Source organism: Hakea prostrata, chromosome 1 (genome assembly GCF_041222555.1).
Source record: "Hakea prostrata isolate BN-2017 chromosome 1, UWA_Hpros_2, whole genome shotgun sequence".
In the NCBI taxonomy this organism is placed as follows: domain Eukaryota; kingdom Viridiplantae; phylum Streptophyta; class Magnoliopsida; order Proteales; family Proteaceae; genus Hakea; species Hakea prostrata.
Window position 1 is genome coordinate 23,871,533 of NC_142600.1, and position 22,014 is coordinate 23,893,546.

At 38.8% G+C, this 22,014-nt stretch overlaps 1 protein-coding gene across 1 annotated transcript in view; it reads left to right on the forward strand.

The window, feature by feature from the left end:
* The window catches only part of AT-HF (HIS HF), a 41,424-nt gene continuing 19,410 nt past the window's right edge, over positions 1-22,014 (forward strand). The window contains exons 1-9 of the mRNA XM_089136219.1: positions 1-232; positions 313-395; positions 621-715; positions 16,089-16,192; positions 16,980-17,149; positions 17,244-17,358; positions 17,849-17,904; positions 17,992-18,030; positions 18,221-18,319. Coding sequence (XP_088992345.1) covers positions 76-232; positions 313-395; positions 621-715; positions 16,089-16,192; positions 16,980-17,149; positions 17,244-17,358; positions 17,849-17,904; positions 17,992-18,030; positions 18,221-18,319 — 918 coding nt within the window. The 5' untranslated portion in view covers positions 1-75. The remainder of the gene's footprint in view (positions 233-312; positions 396-620; positions 716-16,088; positions 16,193-16,979; positions 17,150-17,243; positions 17,359-17,848; positions 17,905-17,991; positions 18,031-18,220; positions 18,320-22,014) is intronic.

A 22,014-nucleotide genomic window follows, 5' to 3' on the forward strand; every position in this document is an offset into this window, starting at 1 on the left:
CATTGAAGGTGACACTGAGGTTTAAGACAACTCGAAAAATATAACCGAGCAATTTGCTGATTTTGAATTCGGTAGATGGAGGCGGCGCCATTTGTTTCTGCAAAAGCTCACCCCTTTCGATCATGTTCCCCTGCTCTCCCCTTCAGCCGCAATGACATCACTTACAGAAGAAGTTTCAAATTCAGATCAAGAAAATTTTCAGTTCGCTCAGCCGCCAACGATGGGGGCTCCGGTGATAATGTCTCCTTCACTTGTTTTACTTCCCTTTCTCTGGTTAGTTCTCTCGCTAACTTGATTATTCTTCGTTTTCAGTGGTTACTCTGTTGGACTACGGTGCAGGCAATGTTCGAAGTGTCAGGAATGCAATTCAATCTCTCGGTTACGACATCAAGGATGTGAGCATTACTTCTTATTCTTCATTTGCATCTTTTGCTAATTTCGAAGACATGGCTATCATCCACTAGACTGCCTTTCATGCGGCATCTGGTGCAGGAAATTCATAGTTTGTAGTCAGATGATGGCTATCTTTGATAGAATTGCATGAATTAGACAAGTTTGATGGGAAATATTAGATCAAGTTCACTTGCATTTCCAAGTTCCAATTTCGTTTATTTTAACAGGTGCAAACTCCTCAAGACATTCTGAATGCAAATCGCCTTATCTTTCCTGGTGTTGGGGCGTTTGCTGCTGCAATGGACGTGCTGAACCAGACAGGGTAAGAGCTTCATCTCAAGTATGTTAGCTCAAGAAATATGTTTCTTCACGTTTCTTTTTGTAATATCATGATGCGGAGGATAGCCTGGAGCATAGAGCAGTACCCAGGCCACGTCTGGGGATGATGATTTATAGGACCTGTAGAGTGTAGAAAATCTTGGGAAGGTCTCAGGCTTAAAGTGGATTCTTTGTAAAGTTCTAGATACATGTAATCAGACCAGGGTGTCCTTTCATTTTGAAGATGAAGCATGAAAATAAAACCACTTATGACTGTTGATCTTGAGTTTGCATTGATAAATTTTCACCTCAATTGATCAACAATCTGCAATCTTTACATCTTCAATGGAAACAACAACGCCAGTGATCTTGGAAATGTGAGAGAATGCACTAGACTTGTTACTATTGTTACATGTAAAGAGCCAAAAGGAGGAAGCGAATTAAGGAATATGACAATCAGTAGTGCCCACTAATTCTTTTTTCTAGTAGTATAAGTTTAAGATATAATATTTCATAATCAAGAGTTTAAAGAATTATGGATGGATATATGAGAGGACGCATGGAAAATATTGGGTTTTAACTTTGAACATTTTAGGGGATGGAGATGGAGAAAAGTATGCAGCTTGATCCTTCATCCTTGACTTTGCGATGTTATGCACATTGAGTAGGAAGAGTTATGAAAATTTATTGGTTATCAAGATTCAAAAGTTCATGGTTTGGATGTATGCAGGCTTGTTAGCCTGAGGGAAGAGCCAGTAACATGCAAAAGTTACAGAGTGATAGAAATCATAGAACTATAAAGTTAATATTTTTTTTGGGGGAAATGGGGAATGCAAAACAGTCTTTGGCATTTTGCCATAAGAGAGCAAGCAGCTTTGTTCGGACTGGGAGAGTTTATTGTAAAATTTCTTCCAAGAGGCTAGGAAAAGGTTTTGGACTAAGAACTGTATAAGTATGTGAAACTCACACTAACACAAATTATATGGCCAAAATAGATTGAAATATTAGAATATTTTCTTGCAATGGGCTCTAAATTTTTGGGATATGGGTCAGACGTCAAGAACAGTGATGATGATGTTAGAAAATAAATTTATTGGTTCTAAAGCACAAGTTATGGTATGCTGTAAATTGTTACTGTTTGTTTGATGAAATAAAATGGGGTCGGAAAAGTGTTCTCTTTCCTATAAAATCCCAAAAATTGAATTTGTTTGGTTCACTACGGTGGGAGAATGAGCAGACAGGCTTCCTATATTAGGAGCATGTATGCTGATGTGGCATCCATTTTCCCACCTTATGTCTAAAAAAATGTCCTACTCAAAATGGTGAGACTTTAAACATAAAAATTAGTTTGTAGAGCCCACCTATTCTATTTTTCCCTCACTTTTCTATCCTTTACTTTTCTGCCCCCTCACCACCACTTCACATGGGTCCCACACTTTTAATTATGCTACCCCTTTTTCTCCTGTAAATAAATTGTCTCGTAGTGGATCAAGTTTCCTTGAAATGTTGCATCATGTGGTTCAAAGAATTGAACATCTATATTGTGGACAAGTGAGCATAATTCTGTAGTTTGGATGTAAATCATTAACCTTGCTGCTACCAAATTTTGTTATATATATATATATATATATATAATAGTGATGATTGACCTTCCCCCCAACCTCCACCTCCGCTCCCTCTAGAGTCTAGACCACCTCCCTTCAGTTATCCTTGCTCCGCCCTCCTATCCACCCCTTCATGTTCCTCTTTCTTTACCTCATCTTCCCATTAGCCAGATTTAGTTATCCCTAGTGCTTAATACACGCCACCATTATCGATGGCTAGATCATCGTGTTTTGTCCAGATGGAGTGCTAGATGAAGAAGCCTCTAAGTGGAGCACGTCTCTTGTAGGTCACTTCTTAGGATCAATACCTCCTTTTCACGTTGTCAAAGCCTCATGGTCAAGGAATGGAAGCCTCTGTTTCCTAGATACCCTACCTCTCGATCAAGGATTTTTTTTTCTCTTCAGATGTTGTGATGAAGAAGACCTACGTAAGGCCCTTGGATGGTTGGCAAGAGACCCCTCTTCCTTAGGAAATGACATTGCAAGTTGCTTCTTACTCGCGAGAACCACACTTCTCTGCTTCTTTGAGTCTCCCTCATAGGCTTACCGTTTCACTATTGGAACGCTAATGGGCTGAGTATTATAGGATCTACCCTTGGTACCCCTCTCTTCTCTAATTCCAGAAATATGAAGAAAGAGCAGCTCATGTTTTTGCTTGTCTGTGTATTGACGTCATTGCTGATTCTTCTCTTCCATCTTCCATCACCATTAATGAAGAAAATGGCCACTACTTCAAATAAACTGTGAAGTTCAAAGGGAAGCCCCCTTTGTGTTTAACCTGTAGATATTTTGGGCATCATTTATGCTCTAAAAATCATCAGTCAGCACCTTCGTTCCCTTGCTTGCTCCTCCGGTCAGCCCTAGCCTGCAATTCATCACCACTTTTGTTGGAAACCAAGGCAAAGTGCAAATTTTGCTATTCTAGTTGATCTCTTCGATGTAATAGCTCCTCTGTCCGCTCTTCTTCTGCAGTGTCCATTGCTGTTCAACCCATTTCTCTCTCTTCCATCGCTGCTAGAAACCTTCTCCTGGCGAATCCTAACCGGTTTGCCGTTGTTTCCTCTACTGATGGAGTCACGGCCTCTGACCATCCCCTTGACTCCTTGGTCCCTCCTTTATTCTCTTTTGTTGCTTCCTTACCTGCCCATTCCTTGTTTCCTGCTGATCCCTTTCCTCTTTTTGGATCTGTACCCTTTGCCCCCTTCACCATGCCACCCTGTCCCAACCTTTCTTTCTCCTGCTTCCTCCCCTGCCTTGTCGCCATCATCTTTGTGTGGTCTGAACTCTAGGGTTTAGGTGTTGGAATTATGCCTTAGAGTTAAGCTTTCCCCATGATCCTCTCTCTTGGGAACCAGCAGTCTTCTAGGGTTGAGAATGCCTTCGATGGTAGGTTTTTGGATGTTTTTGAGTTTACAAGGGTTAAGTATAGGCCTAGAAGAATTCGGCCAAGCTTTAGGGTTAAGGGGCTATTGTAAGTCAAGATTTTAAGTAAGTAGGGTAGTTTGGTCTGTTAGGATGCTTTATTGTTTTTAGTCTTACATCGGGTATTATTGTGTTCTTTCTTGCATTCTAGTACTATAAATAAGGGCTGCTATGTCACACTGAAATAAGTTAGGATTCTCTCAAGATTTCAATATGATATCAAAGCCATGACAAATGTAGGGCATCAACACTCCATCACAGAGTTCAGAAGAACCAAAAAAAGCTTCCGCCACCTTTAAACCTCCATACTTACCATCACCGACACCTCCAATAGGCCTTCGCTACCCATAATAAGCATCGCCTAAGCCTCCAACATCATTCTAGCCTAAATTAAACCACCAATCATCCCTTCTACACCCAACAATTGATCCTAGAAGTGTCTCTACATCATTTTGATCCTTTTAGGACCATCACGTACTCCTATTTGATCTAAAAACCTTGCGATCACTTCTAGGAGCATGATGTACTGCAACTCTCCTAGAATGATCGACATCCCCTTTTAAGCCAAAAATACCATTTGGTTGCCTCTATTTCTTTACCTTTTACCTGCAATAGTGGCTAGAAGGGTTTCTAGTATTCAACAGTCCTTGAAGTACCTATTGCCAAGCCTAACCAGACCTTGTGGATGTTTTTATAACCATCAATGTCTCCTAAGGGTGCTTCTAGCATCATCGTAGATTCCCTTTTTGATAAAATTTTTCTTCTTCTTCGAAAAAAAACCTATGTATGACATATTTTAAGTGGTGAGTAGTTTTTCTCGTACCAATTTTTTTCTTCATTCCTAATTAATTCTTGGTTTCTGCGATGGTTGAACAAACTACACCCAACTCATCTAATATATCTGATGATTTTCCTGTTTCATTTGTTCCTCGGGATCACGAGTTTTATCTGCTTCAGATGACTACTGTCAAGCTTAATGGGACCAATTATCTATGGTGCTCTCGTTCTGACTTTCTTGCAGTTGGTGCTCGTGGTTTTACTAGCCATTTTGATGGAACCTCTACCAAACCTTCTTCTCCAGGTCCCTAATATACAAAGTGGTATTCAAATGAGTGTTTGGTTATAGGACTTCTTCTTAGTTCCATTAAACCAAGCATAGCAGAGAGCTATCTTATTCTCCTAGATGCTGCTACTATTTGGAAGGTTGCTCAGGTTACATACTCTAAAGTAGTTAATGATGCACAATGCTTTGAAATCAGATTGAAGATCCATTAGTTGTAATAGAAGGACCTTACTCTCTCTCATTATTATAGTACACTTAGAGGATACTATAAGATACGAGATTTCTATGGGAAATTTACACCAACCAATGTTGTGGATGCTGCCGTTTATCAGAATTGGGAAGACAAACTTCAAGTTTATGATTTTTTGGCAAGTTTAAAGATAGTATGACCAGATTTGGGCACACATTCTTTCCCGGGAGCCTTTTCTTTCTCTAAAGCAAGCTTATGCCATGGTTGATATAGAGGACAGTCGGTTAACAGCTATGGTGCATACAAAGACTCTTGATAGGTCCACATTAGCTGTTGGTTTTGGTAATAATAAGCCTAGTTCAGGTGATTCTCGGCCAGTTGTGAAGTGTGAGTATTGCGGGGAAGAATGCCATACAAAGGAGAAGTTTTGGAAGTTACATGGACGTCCAACAAGTTCTCGTGGAGGAGGTAGGAGTGGAAATAGGGGCAGCAATCTTGCATCTGCAAATCAGGCTATTCCGGACACCCAAAGTACCCCAACACCAGTTTCATTTGATGAGATTCAGAATCTCTTTCATCAGTTGATGACCAGGCTTGATGGATCCTCTTCCGGTCAGCTCCTAATGCAAGTGTAGCATTTACTATTACATCTTCCACTGATTCCCAGCATGCTACAGGTATTTTCGGTTGTCACTATGTCAATTCCATTTATCCCTCCTAGATAATTGACTTTGGGGGCGACCAACCACATGACAGGCTCGTCTTATTTTCATATTTACTTCTTTATCCTTTTGCTCAGGATGTTCAAACAATTGATGGATCTCTATTTCCCATTTCTAGAAAGGGTTCCATTATCTATTCACCTACCCTCACCCTTTCTTCTATTTTGTATATTCCTAATTTTTGGCTAACCTATTGTCCATTAGTGGCCTTACCTGTGATATGAACTGCAAAATAATGTTCTTTCCATCTCATTGTGTTTTTTAAGATCTTGAAATGGGGCATACGATTGGCAGTGGTAAACAAAAGGGGGGGGGACTCTACTTATTGGATGGCTCTCCATCAGCTCTTTTAATGGCCCTCTACATCGTCCTCTCCTACATTAGTGTCCTTATTGCAGAATTTCTTTACTAGTTTTGTCTAGACTATTTCTTGACTTAGTTAAAAGATGTAACTTAAATGATTTTTATTGTAATGCTTGTATTTCGGCTAAGCAAACTATAAACATGCTTATCCCATTTCTGATAAAAGAAGTAAAGTTCCTTTTTTTTGTTATTCATTCTAATGTGTGGGGTTGCAGTCAGAATGTGTCTGTATCTAGTCATAGATGGTTTGCTACATTCATTGATTGTTGCATTAGAACTACATGGGTTTATCTTTTACACCAAAAGAGGGATGTGTTTTCCTGTTTCTAGAATTTTCACAATATGGTTAAAACCCAGTTTGGAGCTATCAAAATCCTTAGGATTGATTACAGGACTGAATACTTGAGTGGGGGTTTTCTCTTCTATCTTGCTCACCATGGGATTATACATCAAAACCGGTTGCATAGATATCTCTCCTCAAAATGGGGTAGTAGAGCGCAAAAATAGGCATCTTTTAGATGTGGCATGGTCTTTTATGTTTACCATGCATGTGCCTCCTCGTTTTTGGGTTGATGCAGTTCAAACCACCACCAATCTAATTAATAGGATGCCTTCCCGTGTTTTAGATTAGCGTTGTCCTCTTGGGGTTCTTTTAGGGACAACCAACTTTATAGTTCCTCCTAAGGTCTTTGGGTATGTTGCTTTTGTTCACAACTATCATAGTCATGGTAAGTTTGACCCCTGTGGGTTATGGTGTATATTCTTAGGCTATCCTCCATTCCTCCTACACAAAAGGGATATAAATGTTATCATATTGGCTCTCATAGGTTTGTTGTGTCTATAAATGTTGTCTTTCAGGAACATGTTCTTTTCTTTTCCCTTACTCTTCTTTAAGGGGAGAGTGTTAGTGAAGAAGCTTTGATGTTTCTTAAGATTCCTCTTGAGGTTCCTACTATTGAGTTTCTTTTGGTATATTCTCCTTTAAAAGATGGAGTGACTGGACAGGAACAACTGGTGGATGATGTGCAAGGGGAGACTAGACCTCCTCTAAAGAACTACCAAAGGAAGCAGAAAATACGCCCTTCTGAGCCACGCTAGTTGGAAGCATTGGCTCTTAGTCTTGAAAAATATTCTCCTCCTACCGAGTTTGTCTTTGACTTTGATTTACCTATTGTATTAAGAAAGCAGTTACATATTTGCACTAAGCACCCTATTTTTAATCATGTGTCATATCAGTCCCTATCTTTAGAGTTTTAAAGCTTTATTTACTCTGTCTTCCACCTCTATTCCTAACTCATGGTAGGAAGTAGTGTCTCACTCAACTTGGAAGAAAGCTATGGATGAGGAAATGCAAGCCCTGGGAAAAAACAAGACATGGGATTTGGTGTCTTTGCCTCTAAGGAAGAAGACTGTTGGGTGCAAATAGGTTTTCGTAATAAAAAGAAAAACAGATGGAACCATTGAGATGTATAAGGCAAGATTAGTAGCCAAGGGCTTTATTCAGACCTATGGCATTAATTACTAGTAGACATTTGCCCCTGTTGCCAAGATGAGCACAGTTCGGGCTGTTCTCTTATGTGCTATGAATCAAGGGTGGAATCTTCAACAATTAGATGTGAAGAATGCTTTCCTACATGGAGAGCTTCGGAAGAAGTGTATGTGGATGTGCCTTTTGGCTATTCTAGTTTAGAGACCCATGGGAAAGTGTGCAAATTAAGAAGAGCCTTATATGGACTCAAGCAGTTCCCTAGGGCATGGTTTGGAAGATTTCACAAGGCTATGATCTCCTGTGGCTACAAGTAGAGTAATGTAGACCATACCCTATTTGTCAAGTGGAATGGGTCTCATACAATAGTACTCCTAGTGTATGTGGACGATATTGTTATCACAGGAAGAAGTGAGGAGGAAATTGCAACCTTGAAGACCTTCGTGGGGACAAAGTTTGAGATAAAAGACATGGGCAAGCTTATGTATTTTCTCGGGTTAGATTTGGCCTACTGTGCTAATGGTGTCTCCCTCTCTTTGAGAGAAAGTGTACCTTGGACTTACTAGAAGAGACTGGGATGTTAGGGTGTAGAATTGCGGAGAGCCCAGTGGAGCCCAATCAACACTTGAGGGCAAAGGAAGGAGGACCAATTGACAAGAGTAGCTTTAAAAAACTGGTTGAGAAGTTGATTTATTTGTCACACATTTTGGCTTGACATTACTTTTGCTGTTAGCTTGTTGGTCAGTACATGCACGATCCTTTTCACATCTTGATGCAATATATCACATCTTGAGGTACTTAAAGGCATCGAGAAAACAAACAACAACAACAACAACAACAACAATAAGCCTTGTCCCAACTAAATGAGGTCGGCTGCATGGATTCTTGCCTTCCAATCAGTTCTGTTCGAGGCCATGCTAGATACTAGGCCTAAGCTATGCATATCCTTTCTCACCACTTCTCTTAAGGTTATCTTAGGTCCACCCTTAGCTCTTCTAGTTCCTTCAATCTGGATTATATCACTTCTCCGTACAGAGGCATTTATAGGTCTCCGTTGAACGTGGTCGTGCCACCTCAAACGACTTTCTTGAAGCTTATCCCTTATAGGAGCAACTCCCAAACCAACTCTAATATGATCATTCCTTATCTTATCCATCCTAGTTTTGCCACTCATCCATCTTAGCATTCTCATTTCTGCCACACTGAGTTTATCTATATGATTCTTTTTAACAGCCCAACACTCTGCACCGTACATCATAGTTGGTCAAACAATGGTCCTATAAAATTTTCCTTTAAGCTTTAATGGAATATGCCGATCACACAAGACCCCAGACGCACCTCTCCACTTCATCCACCCTATTTTAATTCTTTGGGAAACATCATCCTCTAAATCACCTCTTTTACTTATGATTGAACCTAGGTACCTAAAACATTCACTCTGAGGAATCTCCTTATCATCAAGTATCACCACCTCATCGTCTACCCGATCATGACTAAAGTTACAAACTAGATATTTTGTCTTCGTTCTACTTAGTTTAAAGCCTTTTGATTCCAAAGCTGCTCTCCATGATTCTAATTTGGTATTAATCCCCACTCGAGTTTCATTAATCAACACAAAATCATCAGCAAAAAGCATACACCAAGGGACCTCATCTTGAATGTCTCTGGTTAATTCATCCATTACAAGTGCAAATAGATATGGACTTAAAGTTGATCCTTGATGTAGCCCAATTGTAATTGGGAATTCATTACTTTGTCCTCCCACTTTTCTTACACATGTCACCGAACCATCATACATATCCTTAACTATATCTACATATTTACTTGCAACACTTATTTGCTGTGGTACTTGCCAAATTAACGCTCTAGGGACTCTATCATAAGCTTTTTCTAGGTCAATAAAAACCATGTGAAGGTCTTTCCTACATTCTCTATACTTTTCCATAAGTCTCCTAATTAGGTAAATAGCCTCCGTTGTAGATCTTCCCGGCATAAACCCAAACTGATTCTCCATAATTGTAGTTAAGTGTCTCAAATGGGTTTCAATTATTCTCTCCCATAATTTCATAGTATGGCTCATCAATTTAATGCCCCTATAGTTATTACAACTTTGAATATCTCCTTTATTTTTGTAAATTTGAACCACAATGCTTCTCCTCCATTCATCTGGCATTTTCCCTGTGCTCATAATCTTATTAAACAACTTAGTCAACCAAACTAGTCCTTGGGTCCCTAAGCTCTTCCATACTTTTATTGGGATTTCATCAGGACCTTGTGTCTTGTCGAGTTTCATCCTCCTTAGTGCTTCTTTTACTTTCGGACATCGAAATTCTATGTATATAAGTTTGAAAATTGGTGCCTTGGTGAAAGGTGTGATCTTCCGAATCATAAGTGCTTGAAGTAAAAGGCATCGCGAGAAAAATGTATCTTAATTTCTTCTCATGGACATTTTAGAGTTGAAGCATACACAAATGTAGATTGGGCGGGATGTCCGGATGATAGTAGATCTACCTTTGGTTATTGTGCTTATGTGGGGGATAACTTGGTGTCATGGAGAAGTAAAAAACAGGATGTAGTGGCACAGTTCAGTGTTGAAGCAGAATTTAGAGCTTTGGCTCAACTGCTTAAGGCATTTGTGAGGTATTATGGTTGAAGGGCCATCTTCAGGAACTTTGGGTAGATCTAGAAGAACCTATAAGGTCGTATTCTGACAGCAAATCGGCCAACAGTATAACCCATAATCCAGTTTAGCATGATAGGACTAAACATGTAGAGATGATAGGCATTTTATCAAGGGAAAGGTTGAGTCTGGGCTGGTTCAGATTTCTTTTGTCACATTTGACAATTAGCGTGCAGACGTGTTCACAAAGAGTTTGAGTGTCAAGTTGTTTAGTGGCATTATTAGCAAGTTGGGCATGATAGACATCTATGCACCAACTTGAGGGGGAGTGTTGTAAGTCAAGAGTTTAGGTAAGAAGGGTAGTTTGATCTGGTAGGATGCTTTATTGTTTTTAGTCCCACATCGGGATTCTTTCAAGATTTCAACAGAGACTTTAGGGTTTTAAACTTGAAACCTTGCTGTAAAGATAGTTTCAGATCTGAATTTGTGATTCAGGTTTAGGTTTTAAGGAATTTTAGGGTTGAGTTGAAGGAAACTAGGTTCAACTGCTGCTGTTTTGTATTTTCAGGAAGGTAGGGTTTAGAAAATAGGGTCTTAGTGTTTCGGTTTGTCTAGGAATGGGGTTGTTTTTTTTATTTTTTATAATTGAGCAAATTGCACTGGCACCCAAAATGGAGGCCTTAAAGCACTAACACCCCAAATTGGATTTTCATTTGACACATTAGTCCAATTTGTCACTGAAAACCGTTAAATCACTGTTTTTTTTTTCCTTCATATTTTGATAGGGATATTTTTGGAATTGAAAGAAAATAAATAGTGATTTAATGGTTTTCAGTGACAAATTGGACTAATGTGTCCAATGAAAATCCAATTTTGGTGTGTCTATGTTTTTCAAACATAAAGTGGGGTTTCATTGCTTTAAGGCCTCCATTTTAGGGTGCTGGTGCAATTTGCTCTTTATAATTTCAGGTCTAATCCTAATGGGTTTTGGTTTGAGGTTTCCTACTTGGGTTAGGACTCTTAAGAAGTCAACTAAGGTTAGGTCTTGGAAGGGGAAGTAGAGTAGCTGTGGGAGATATCTAAAAGTGTTTGAAGTTTGGTTGAGGGTTTTGGGAATTTTAAGGTTTTTAGTAAAACCAGGGTTTAGAGTTTCTAAAGGTTGAAGATGAAGTGCAGGAAATTCTAAAACCTAATGGAGGATGGCTTAGTGGAGAAACTAGGAGTAGGACAAGGGTCTAGGAAGGGCATGATCCAACTAGAAGGGAAAGGGGTGGATTGGGTTTGGGGATGTAAGAGTTTAGAAGAGAAGGGGGGTGGCTGCTGCCGTAGGGAAGATTGGAGGGACTTGGAAGTCTTATGGGTGCTAGGTGAGAGGGAAAAGGGGGCCTCGGAAAGGGTTGCGGATGTGGGAAATTCGGAATGAGAGAAGGCTGCTGGAGATTGAAGAAACTTGCTGTAGATGGAAGAAACTGCGGAAGTTGATCACACTAGAAGTGGCGCAAGCTCCCTCTAGGAGTGCACAACTTCCTCTCATGCCTCTGAACTCAATCGTCAATTTTATTAATCATATGATTCATATTAACTCCCAAATGCAGAGATTGGAGGCTTTACTTATGGCCTCAAAAAGGAAAACAAACTAGGACTCAATTTAAAAACCAACTTGGTTTCAACTAACGCTCTAATTCTACGTATGACTCTTACTTGACTAAAGACTCTAACTTAAACAAGGATTTTATCATATCTTACTTCCGGAGTATCCAATTTGGAATCTAAGAGTAGATATGGAATTCTAACAAGAAGTAGAATGGATTAGGGGGTTCCTATGCAACCAAGGAATCATACCCTTACAAGGACTCTTCAATAACTCACAAAATATTGACTTAAGTCGAAAAACAAAAATAGATCTAGGGTTCTAATAACATGTTGGATCCGATGACACCCTAACCTTGGATTCCACAAAATCATTAAAATGACTAGAGTACCCCTGGTATGACTAGGGGCCATAGGGTTTGGGAAAAGTAATCATAGGCCTTATGCTGCCCCTGTAAATAGTTTGCAGCATTGTTCCCTGATTGTGAGCCCCTCTTCCTCGCTCTTGTTCCCTCTTTGGCCACCCTCTCCTTTCACCCTCAGGTGGACCTGGCCCACCCTTGCCCAGCCCGCTCTTGTCTCTTCCCCCTTTCTCTCTCTTTCCTGCCCAACACACTCCCCCAATGGCCCAAATACCCTTTATCCCAACCCAAGCCATCTTGTCCCTCAATTCTTCTTCCCCTTCTTTAACTCCCCCCCTCCTTGGGTCCAGCCTATTAACCCTCCTCCCTCCTCTCTCTCCACTCCTCACTCCCCCTGTCCTTTGGTCTTCCCCCATCCTCCACCCTTTGGCGAGGTTCCTTCTTCTTCCCCCTTTCTTTCCCTCCCTCCCTCCTCTCTCTCCCTGTCCTCTTTCTCCCCTCCTCCTTTGCCTCTGGCCCCTAGGTCCACTCTGGATCCTTTTCAGGTGGTTGTGGGTGGCAATGTGGGCTCTGCCAACTTTGAGACACCTCCTCCTTGATGTGAACACAAAGACCCCCTTGGCCGAACCCTAAGTGGAACAATTGTTTTACTAGAGGGTGCTGCCACGTTGACAAAGACTTTATAATGGAGCTCAATAAGTCTTATAGGAGGCAGGAAAAGAAAAATAGGTGAAATTAGTGTCACACCTGACCTGAACCATCATGTTCAAGGCATGATTTTTATGCTACCCAGCACACCACACAATCTAAGATTGCATAGTTTTGGGCCAATCTCACGTCCACACCATAGATCTCAACATTAAGAGAATCTATTAATCATTAGCAGTGGAAAGAACCTAAATTATATTAATGAATGATTAAGGTTCTTGTGACTAATATCAGAGATTGTCTACTATCTTATTACGTTTAAAGTGCCGTTACATGGCATAAAAAACTAAGTAGGGTTGATGGATAGAAAATAACATCAATGTTAATTAAGTCTCTTGTGCCTATAAGTGCAGTCATCACATGCCAAACAAGAGTTGTATGCCTCTGCCTCCTGTGCCAACCAAGTGCACTCTTCCAAGGCTGGAGGTCTCTTGCAACACAATCTAAAAAGAAACATTTCCCCCAAGGGGTAAGCTTTCTAAACAAGCTTAGCGAGGACATATGCAAATTCATGCAACCCCTGACACATCATATCTTTACGTGCGCTGATAAAGCCATCAATATGAATAATCACGCAAGCAAGGGATAAAACAAAACCCCATTGTCCATGATAATGCACAATCAATTTATTAGAAAATAGAACAATTCAACCTAGCAGTCCATGACTGAGTCTATGCTGGTATGGTACTACTACAACAGATTAGGTAGGATTATGCCGCCCTCTCCACGTGCAATGAGGTGTAACAAACCCTGGTCGCCTTGGAAGCCGTCTAGGTGAACACCTGATAACCCTGAGATAATCCTGTGTTGTTGTCCCCTCATGGTACAAACTCACAATGGGCCACCTGTTTTTGAAAAAGGGGAATCAACATTATACTCTAGGACAAGTTTCTGATCTCATTGACATTCGACAATGCTTGCATTTCTAAGGATTATCCAGCACCTAAACCCCTGTTGGCAAGGGTCGAAGTACTGGGCATGTTCACTCAACCAAATGCACACACAACTCACGTAATGTTATGACCTATTATAGTTATACATGAGTCCCATCCCAAATGTAATCCTATAGTAAGTGTAGCAGAGAATCAATGATAAACCTCAACCAGATCAATTGCAGTATCTCATAATCTCATCACAACATAATCAATGACAATTCATAACCCATGCTGTATGATCTCATAAGGAAGATGATGCATAACATATAAACTTATACAGATAAACTTAAAAAACAAAACGGATCCCATTCTCCTGTGGTGATGGTCAATGTGTGTCAGGAATCAAGCACCTGATACAACCCCACAACCTCTGGACTTTGGACCTAATAAGATATCACCGGTAAACCAAAAATATACTTAGGTTCTGACTATCAAACCTAAAAGCAGAGGACTTAAATCTCCACATTATGCGGCAGTAACCACTTCACAGTTTCAGTTTCACAGATTCTGCTGATTCTATGCACCGAAACCGTAAGATATGGTATAAATGGATCCCACACTCTAGTTGCTCTAAATTTAATTCCAATTAAAACTAGGCTTCTAAATCTAACATCCCTCAAAAGACCAGAGTCATAATCAACTCCAGAATTGGGTTTCAGATCTCCTAAACTACAGTGTCCAGATTCATTCAGATTCTGCTCCTAGTAGAAAGACAACTCTAGAACCTAATCCTTGTGATTTTTAATATTTCTGTCTGATTTATTAAAGAAAATAGGTTTACTTAGAAACCTTCCCTAAAAATTTCAGATTAAAATTCATTATATAATGTCAGATATGATTTTTACAAAATTCAGATTCAAAAAGCATATTCAGTCTGTTCGTCTAAATTCTGTCATTTTATTACTCTATCAGATGAGATCAGAATGGTTTCAAATTTGGTATGACAGTTCATTTATGAGTTCTCAACGTACGAAAAAGGTTTCATGTAAAAATTCAAAGTGGATTAGGAGATATACACATTCTCCCATGATTCAACAGAATCTGTCCACAGTTGACATAAGATCAAACCCTAACATATCAGTAATATTGGAAGTTGGGTTTTGTCAATTTTAAACGTCAATGGGATGATTAAAATAAACTATTATTGGCACCAAATCATTCCTGTGGTCATATAGGAGCAATCCTTGGACAATCATACTTCTGCCTCAAATTTCTATTATGGTCCTAGGTTGAAGTTAAAGGTCAAAGGTCTTGATTCTCATAAGGTTCAGCCATCATCCCAAAAGGGATTAATGAACAACTAGCTAGGTTTATCCCATTGATAGAAGAAACCCACAAATGAGGTTTAGATTATTAGGGTTTCAAAAGTAAAAGGGAAAATGAGGGAAAAACAAAACATATCGTAAAGTTGTAGCTTTTTTTCCTATTCAGGATTTTCTTAATCTGTTCTTATTTCCTTTCTTTTTCCTTCCTTCTGTTTTTTGTTCTCTCTCTCTCTCTCTCTCTGTCTCTCTCTCTTTCTCTCTGTCTCTCTCTCAATCTCAAGTTTCCACTCTCTATAACTTCCTCCCCCCCCCGGTTGTGCGTTAAACTCCCCCACCACCCTCTTTTTATAATCTTTCCTTTTCCTAGTTTATTAGGATTCCTTCTTCTCCAGTCTCCACGATTTCTTTTCCTACTAACCTATTTTATCTAGGACTCAAGAACGTGAAGTACTGAACGTTTTATTTATTTATTGTTTTTTCTTTAATAATAGACACCAAAAGTAAAGAATTTTCACCTCTTAAGATTTGAACCCTTGACCTGATGTATAAAATTTATTGTTTTAACTATTGAGCTATATCACAATTCATATTAAAAATTCATATAAAATATAAATGTGAAGTGTTCAGCATGGATATTGCAATTATTTCTTTTTCCTTGAGTTTGTTTTGGCTTTTGGTTTCAGTTTTGCCTTGTTGCTTTTTGTTTTTCTTCTTTGCTTGATGCGTTGTTGGCTTTGGTATGGCTTTGGCCCTCGCACCTTGTTCTCTTCCCCACCTCCTTTTCTTTTGGTTAGTGAAATTTTTATTCATTCAATTTTTTTTTATATTATATAGCAATTTTGATTCATTGTCTGCTAAAATAATTATGTGTAGAATAAATATAAAATGCTAAAGAATGCTGGAGTTAATATCTTCATGTCATTCAGTAATTGGATTATGTGCATTAGCATTGCCTCTTCTCCCCCCCTTGCAAATGTATTAGCATTGCCACTTGTCACATAAATATATATGACTGTCTAATTTTATTCTGGATTTCATGTTTTGCAGGATGGCTGAAGCACTCTGTACTTACATAGAAAACGATCGACCCTTTTTAGGGATTTGTCTTGGGCTTCAGCTCCTCTTTGAAAGTAGTGAAGAAAATGGACCAGGTTATGTTGGATTCACATTTTTCCCACTATAATCTTCTTTCCTACCAGTTGTTCCTTTGAGAACTTCCTTGTGTTGAAATCGTTGATAGTCAGTTGATCTCTTTTGTAGGAAACAGTATGGGATAGTAGTCTCTCTTTTCCTCCTTTGTTTGATTACGTGATGGCAGATATTTCTGGTTGATCCCCTTCCATTATATGTACACGTGCGTGCACACGCACACGCACACGCGCACACATGCACATGCACACACACACACTTACTCTTACACACATATATATAATATTGTCTACATCCTTCTACGGTAAGTCATCATATGTGTGTTGGTCCAAAGAATGTGGAGGTGACTTACTCCCTCTAGTTTGGTTACCTGATGTATTCAAGTACTCTTGATGCATAGTGGTTCACATGTGGAGGTTACTTACTCCCTCTGGTTTGGTTGCCTGATGTATTTGGGTACTCTTTTAATTGTTAGTATTCTACTCTAAGTCATCATATGCGTATTTGGTCCAAAGAATGTGGAGGTGACTTACTCCCTCTAGTTTGGTTACCTGATGTATTCAAGTACTCTTGATGCATAGTGGTTCACATGTGGAGGTTACTTACTCCCTCTGGTTTGGTTGCCTGATGTATTTGGGTACTCTTTTAATTGTTAGTATTCTACTCTAAGATACTGCCTTATGCAGAAATCTTGGAGCCATTATTCATTTGAGGTCCTAGATTTTGAAGTAAAAATAATGAGTCCTTTTTTCACAAATTAAATTGACAGTTGCATCACATTCTTCTCAGTAAAAGGTCTTGGCTTGATTCCTGGTGTGGTGGGACGTTTTGACTCATCTAGGGGTTTCAGAGTACCTCATATTGGCTGGAATGCTGTTCAAATTACAAAGGACTCAGGAATTTTGGATGATGTTGGAGGCAGCCATGTCTATTTTGTTCACTCATACCGTGCAATGCCTGTATCAGTCTCCTTGTCTAATTCTTGATGATTATTTTTGTGCAGTATTTAGGTTTTTAGCCTGATTAATCGTTGTATTTCTTTTTGTGGTGTAGACAAATGCTAACAAAGACTGGATCTCATCAACATGCAATTATGGAGATAATTTCATTGCCTCTATCAAAAGGGGAAATGTGCATGCTGTTCAGTTTCACCCTGAAAAGAGTGGAAGTGAGAATTTGTTTCTTCTAAATAGTTCTCAGTTATCATTAATTTCTGCACTTCTTTCCCCCCTCCAAATAAAAGATAAAAAAATGAAAAGAATTCTATCCTCTTATATTTTGACGCTTAGCCACTTAAGGTTCTTAGTTGTCAAATTTCTGTGGAAGTTCTTGCTTCAATTTTTACTGATATGTTTTAGAAAAGTCAAATTGGAAAGCAAGTGTAGTAACTTTTCATGGGCCTTTCCATAAAGTGTATGCTTCTTTTTAAAGTAATTCCCTGCTCTCAATTTCTCAACTAATACTTAAATCTCTGTTCATCATTTAAAATTTAGTCTGCTTTAGAAATTCTTGTGGTATGCCAGAATGAATCTAAACTAGCCTCAGCTTCTTGTTCTCCTCACTCTGTCTGCCAACAACTCAATCTGGTAGCCTTTTGATTTTGCTTAATCATCTTTTTATGTCTTCATACTCATCTGAAATTGATATTAATTTTTCAGATGTTGGCCTTTCCATATTGAGCAGATTCTTGCATGCAAATTCTGATGTGACAAAGGTAGCTTCAAGAGTGATGTATGCATATAAAGATTCTATTATTGCTCTGTTGTATTGCCTGACATTTGCAAGTTTCATGTTATTACAGAAGCTGGGTAAAAGAAAAGCTTCAAAACTTGCAAAGAGAGTAAGAAGCTTTCGACTTGAATTATGTGTCGACTTAGTTGCTTTCTTTCCATGGGATCTTTATGTCATTATGTGCATAATTTCTTCTATGAGGATGAATATTAACTGCTTGGAAATGCCCTTACTTTATTAGACTTTTTTTTTCCCTATACCAAATGTAGTTTTATTAACCACTCTTGCTCTAAGATCAGGTTATTGCATGCCTTGATGTGAGGGCAAATGACAAAGGAGATCTTGTTGTAACAAAAGGAGACCAATATGATGTAAGAGAGCATACAGAGGGGAATGAGGTAAGGCAAGGAATATTTAGTTTTATATCATTGATTCTAGATATCCATTTAATATTTTATTTGTTTCAGCAACTCATAGTGATGATTAGGGGAGAAGCATACAAAGAGTATATTATGAGCTCATGGTACTCTCCATTAACAGAGAAAATGGCTTTACTGATAAGACAATTTGGAAGTCTTTTACAATATAACCTCCAAGACTCTTGTTAGAAAATAAACCTTAATGAGCAAAACCATGCAGCAACAAAAAGAAATGAGAAGAAGAAAAGAGAAGAAGAATTGAGAGGAACCACACAAGCCTGCGAGTCTAGCAAGCGGGACTAGAATCGCAGGCGGCCTTATTTATAGCTTTAACTTTACAACTTGAGAGACAAATAACTTGTCCTCCAAAAAAGGAATAAGAAATTACGAATGGACAGAAAATACTAGCATTCATAAGATCTGTCTGAAATAGAAACAATAAAAAAGGAAAGTTCTAGAATTAGTTACTAACAGAAAAATAGAAAGTAAGACTTCCAAAAATCCCAAACCTTGTTCACCAAGACTCCTACACCAAAATTAGAAAGTAATGCACATATCTAAAAGAGGAAAGACCCTCTTCTAGAAGCTTGCGCACCAAGGCATAGTGTCTTTTTGGCTTTCTACGCTTTCTTCAACACTCCCCCTCAAGTTGGAGCATACAAGTCTCCCATGCTTAGCTTGCAACAAATAGTCTAGAAACTTGGTTTGAATAGAGCTTTAGTGAACAAATCCGCTAATTGGTCAATTGAACTCACAAAGGGAGTCTCAATAATTTTCTTTTTGATTGCATTATGAATAAAGTGACCGTCAACCTTTATATGCTTTGTCCTCTCATGGAACACTGGATTACTGGTAATATAGGTAGCAGCCTGATTATCACAGAACATTTTTACAGGCGCAACAATAGGGAATCCCATTTCCCCCAACTAGGAACAAAGCCACATCAACTCGACAGCCGTGTGAGCCATAGCTCCACACTTTGCTTCAGCACTAGATCGGACAATAGTAGATTGCTTCTTACTCCTCCAAGTTACAATATTTCCACACAAAAAAAGTGCAATGACCTGTTGTAGACCGATGATCACGTGTAGCATCAGAAAAAGCCACCAAATCCATACTCTGATTTGGCCGATAAATTAGTCCCTTCCCTGGCGCATTCTTGAGATATTGAAGTACTCATCGCAACATCCCAATGGGCCTTTCTAGGAGACTGCATAAATTGGCTTAACACACCAACATAATAGGAAATATTAGGACGAGTAACGGTGAGATAAATAAGCTTTCCAATAATACTTTTGTAACGATGGACATCCTCTAGCAAGTCATCATCATCCACTCTAAATTTTTACTGAGGGTCTATGGGAATATCAAGTTTAGAAGCAAGCATACTAGTATCTATCAAAATATCTAATACATACTTTCTTTGTGACAACCTAACTCCTTGTTTACTAAGAACTACCTCAATTCCTAAGAAATACTGTATTTCACCCAAGTCTTTGGTTTGGAAAGACTTCTGTAAGTATGCCTTACCTATATTGATAGTTTCAATATCATTGCCTAAAAGAACAATATCATCAACATATACTACCATAATAACACCATCACCATCTTGTCATCTAACAAATATAGTGTGGTTAGAATAACATTAAACAAAGTCATAGGACTCCACAGTTTTGCTAAATTTCTTAAACCAAGCCCGTGGAGATTGTTTGAGCCCATAGATAGCTTTGTGAAGCCTACAAACACGAGTATTGTCCTCCCCTTGAACAACATAACCTGGAGGTTGCTCCATGGAAGAAAATTCGATCGAAATGGTTGAAATTTCAACCGAAATGCCTGCAAAAATCCAAATCGAAACGAAATGTAGTAGTAGGCACGAAATGTATCCATATCGTTTCGTATCGACTGAAATTTCGACCAAAATTTCGACATATCAGCATTCCAAGTTGTTTTTCCTTAGCTTTTGTTGATTTCTATCCCATTTTCACCTAATTTTTACTACTCCTTTGCCTTCAAACTCCACTTTTGCTCATTTTTTGCCTCCAAACACCTCCTAAGCCACAACAGCTACAAAGGAAACTCCAGCAACAATAGAATATGAAGCATGAGCCACACCCAACAGTTCCAAACTTCCCCTTTTTTTATTTTTGTTTTGTTCATGCCTTAAATGATCTTGTATTGCCTTGAAATTAATATATGTTTAGCCTAGGACTATGATCTATAATTGTGTTTTGTTAAACTTATCTTTTTATTATTTGCTACCATTTTTTCATTTTAATAATTATTTTCTAAAATTATGTATTTTTATTTTATGTATATATGATGTATAGGCTTTAGCTTAATATATTTGAGACACCATCACTTGATCTAGTCGGTCATTTTATTTTGTTGACTTGTTGTATATGTCCCCTGGTGTATGCTTTTTGCGGATGATATTGTGTTGATTGATGAGACCCAAGTGGGGATTAATACCAAATTAGAATCACGGAGAGTAGCTTTGGAATCAAAAGGCTTTAAACTTAGTAGATCGAAGACAAAATATCTAGTTTGTAACTTTAGTCATGATCGGGCAGATGATGAAGTGGTGATACTTGACGATAAAGAGATTCCTCAGAGTGATTGTTTTAGGTACCTAGGTTCAATCATAAGTAAAAGAGGTGATGTAGAAGATGAGGTTCCCCAAAGAATTAAAATAGGGTGGATGAAGTGGAGAGGTGCATCCGGGGTCTTATGTGATCGGCGTATTCCATTAAAGCTTAAAGGAAAATTTTATAGGACCGTTGTCCGACCAGCTATGATGTACGGTGCAAAGTGTTGGGCTGTTAAAAGAATCATATAGATAAACCGTGTAGCAGAAATGAGAATGCTAAGATGGATGAGTGGCAAAACTAGGATGGATAAGATAAGAAACGATCATATTAGAGTTGGTTTGGGAGTTGCTCCCATAAGTGATAAGCTTAGAGAAAGTCGTTTGAGGTGGCTCGGCCACGTTCAACGGAGACCTATAAATGCTCCTGTTCGGAGAAGTGATATAATCCATATTGAAGGAACTACAAGAGCTAGGGGTAGACCTAAGATAACCTTAGGAGAAGTGGTGAGAAAGGATATGTATAGCTTAGGCCTTGTATCTAGCATGGCCTTGAACAGAACCGATTGGAGGGCAAGAATCCATGTAACCGACCCCATTTAGTTGGGAAAAGGCTTATTGTTGTTGTTGTTGTTGACTTGTTGTATATGTAACCATTCTACCAAACAATCCATGTATGTTGTTGATTCTATGCATGTATGCAATACAGTTTGCACTTGTCGAAACCAGTCATTTGTTAGTATACTTGAATGATAAATTTTCAATAGTTTTGTTTTTTACAAAATACTAGTTCCATTGTGTTTATTATGTTTGAAATAGGTAGTATACAAGAATCCAAATCATTTTGAGTCCATATGAGGCCCGAAATTGAAGTTCCAATTTTCAGAAAAAGTGTCCAGTTTCGATCGAAATTTCGGCCTTTTGCAAGGTCGAAATTCCTGTTTCGGCCTTTTGCAAGGTCGAAATTCCTGTTTGGTCGAATTTTCTTCCTTGGGTTGCTCCATATAAACCTCTTCGTTGAGGTCACCATACAAGAAGGCATTCTTTATGTCAAGTTGAAACGGAGGCCAATCATAATTATCGGCTA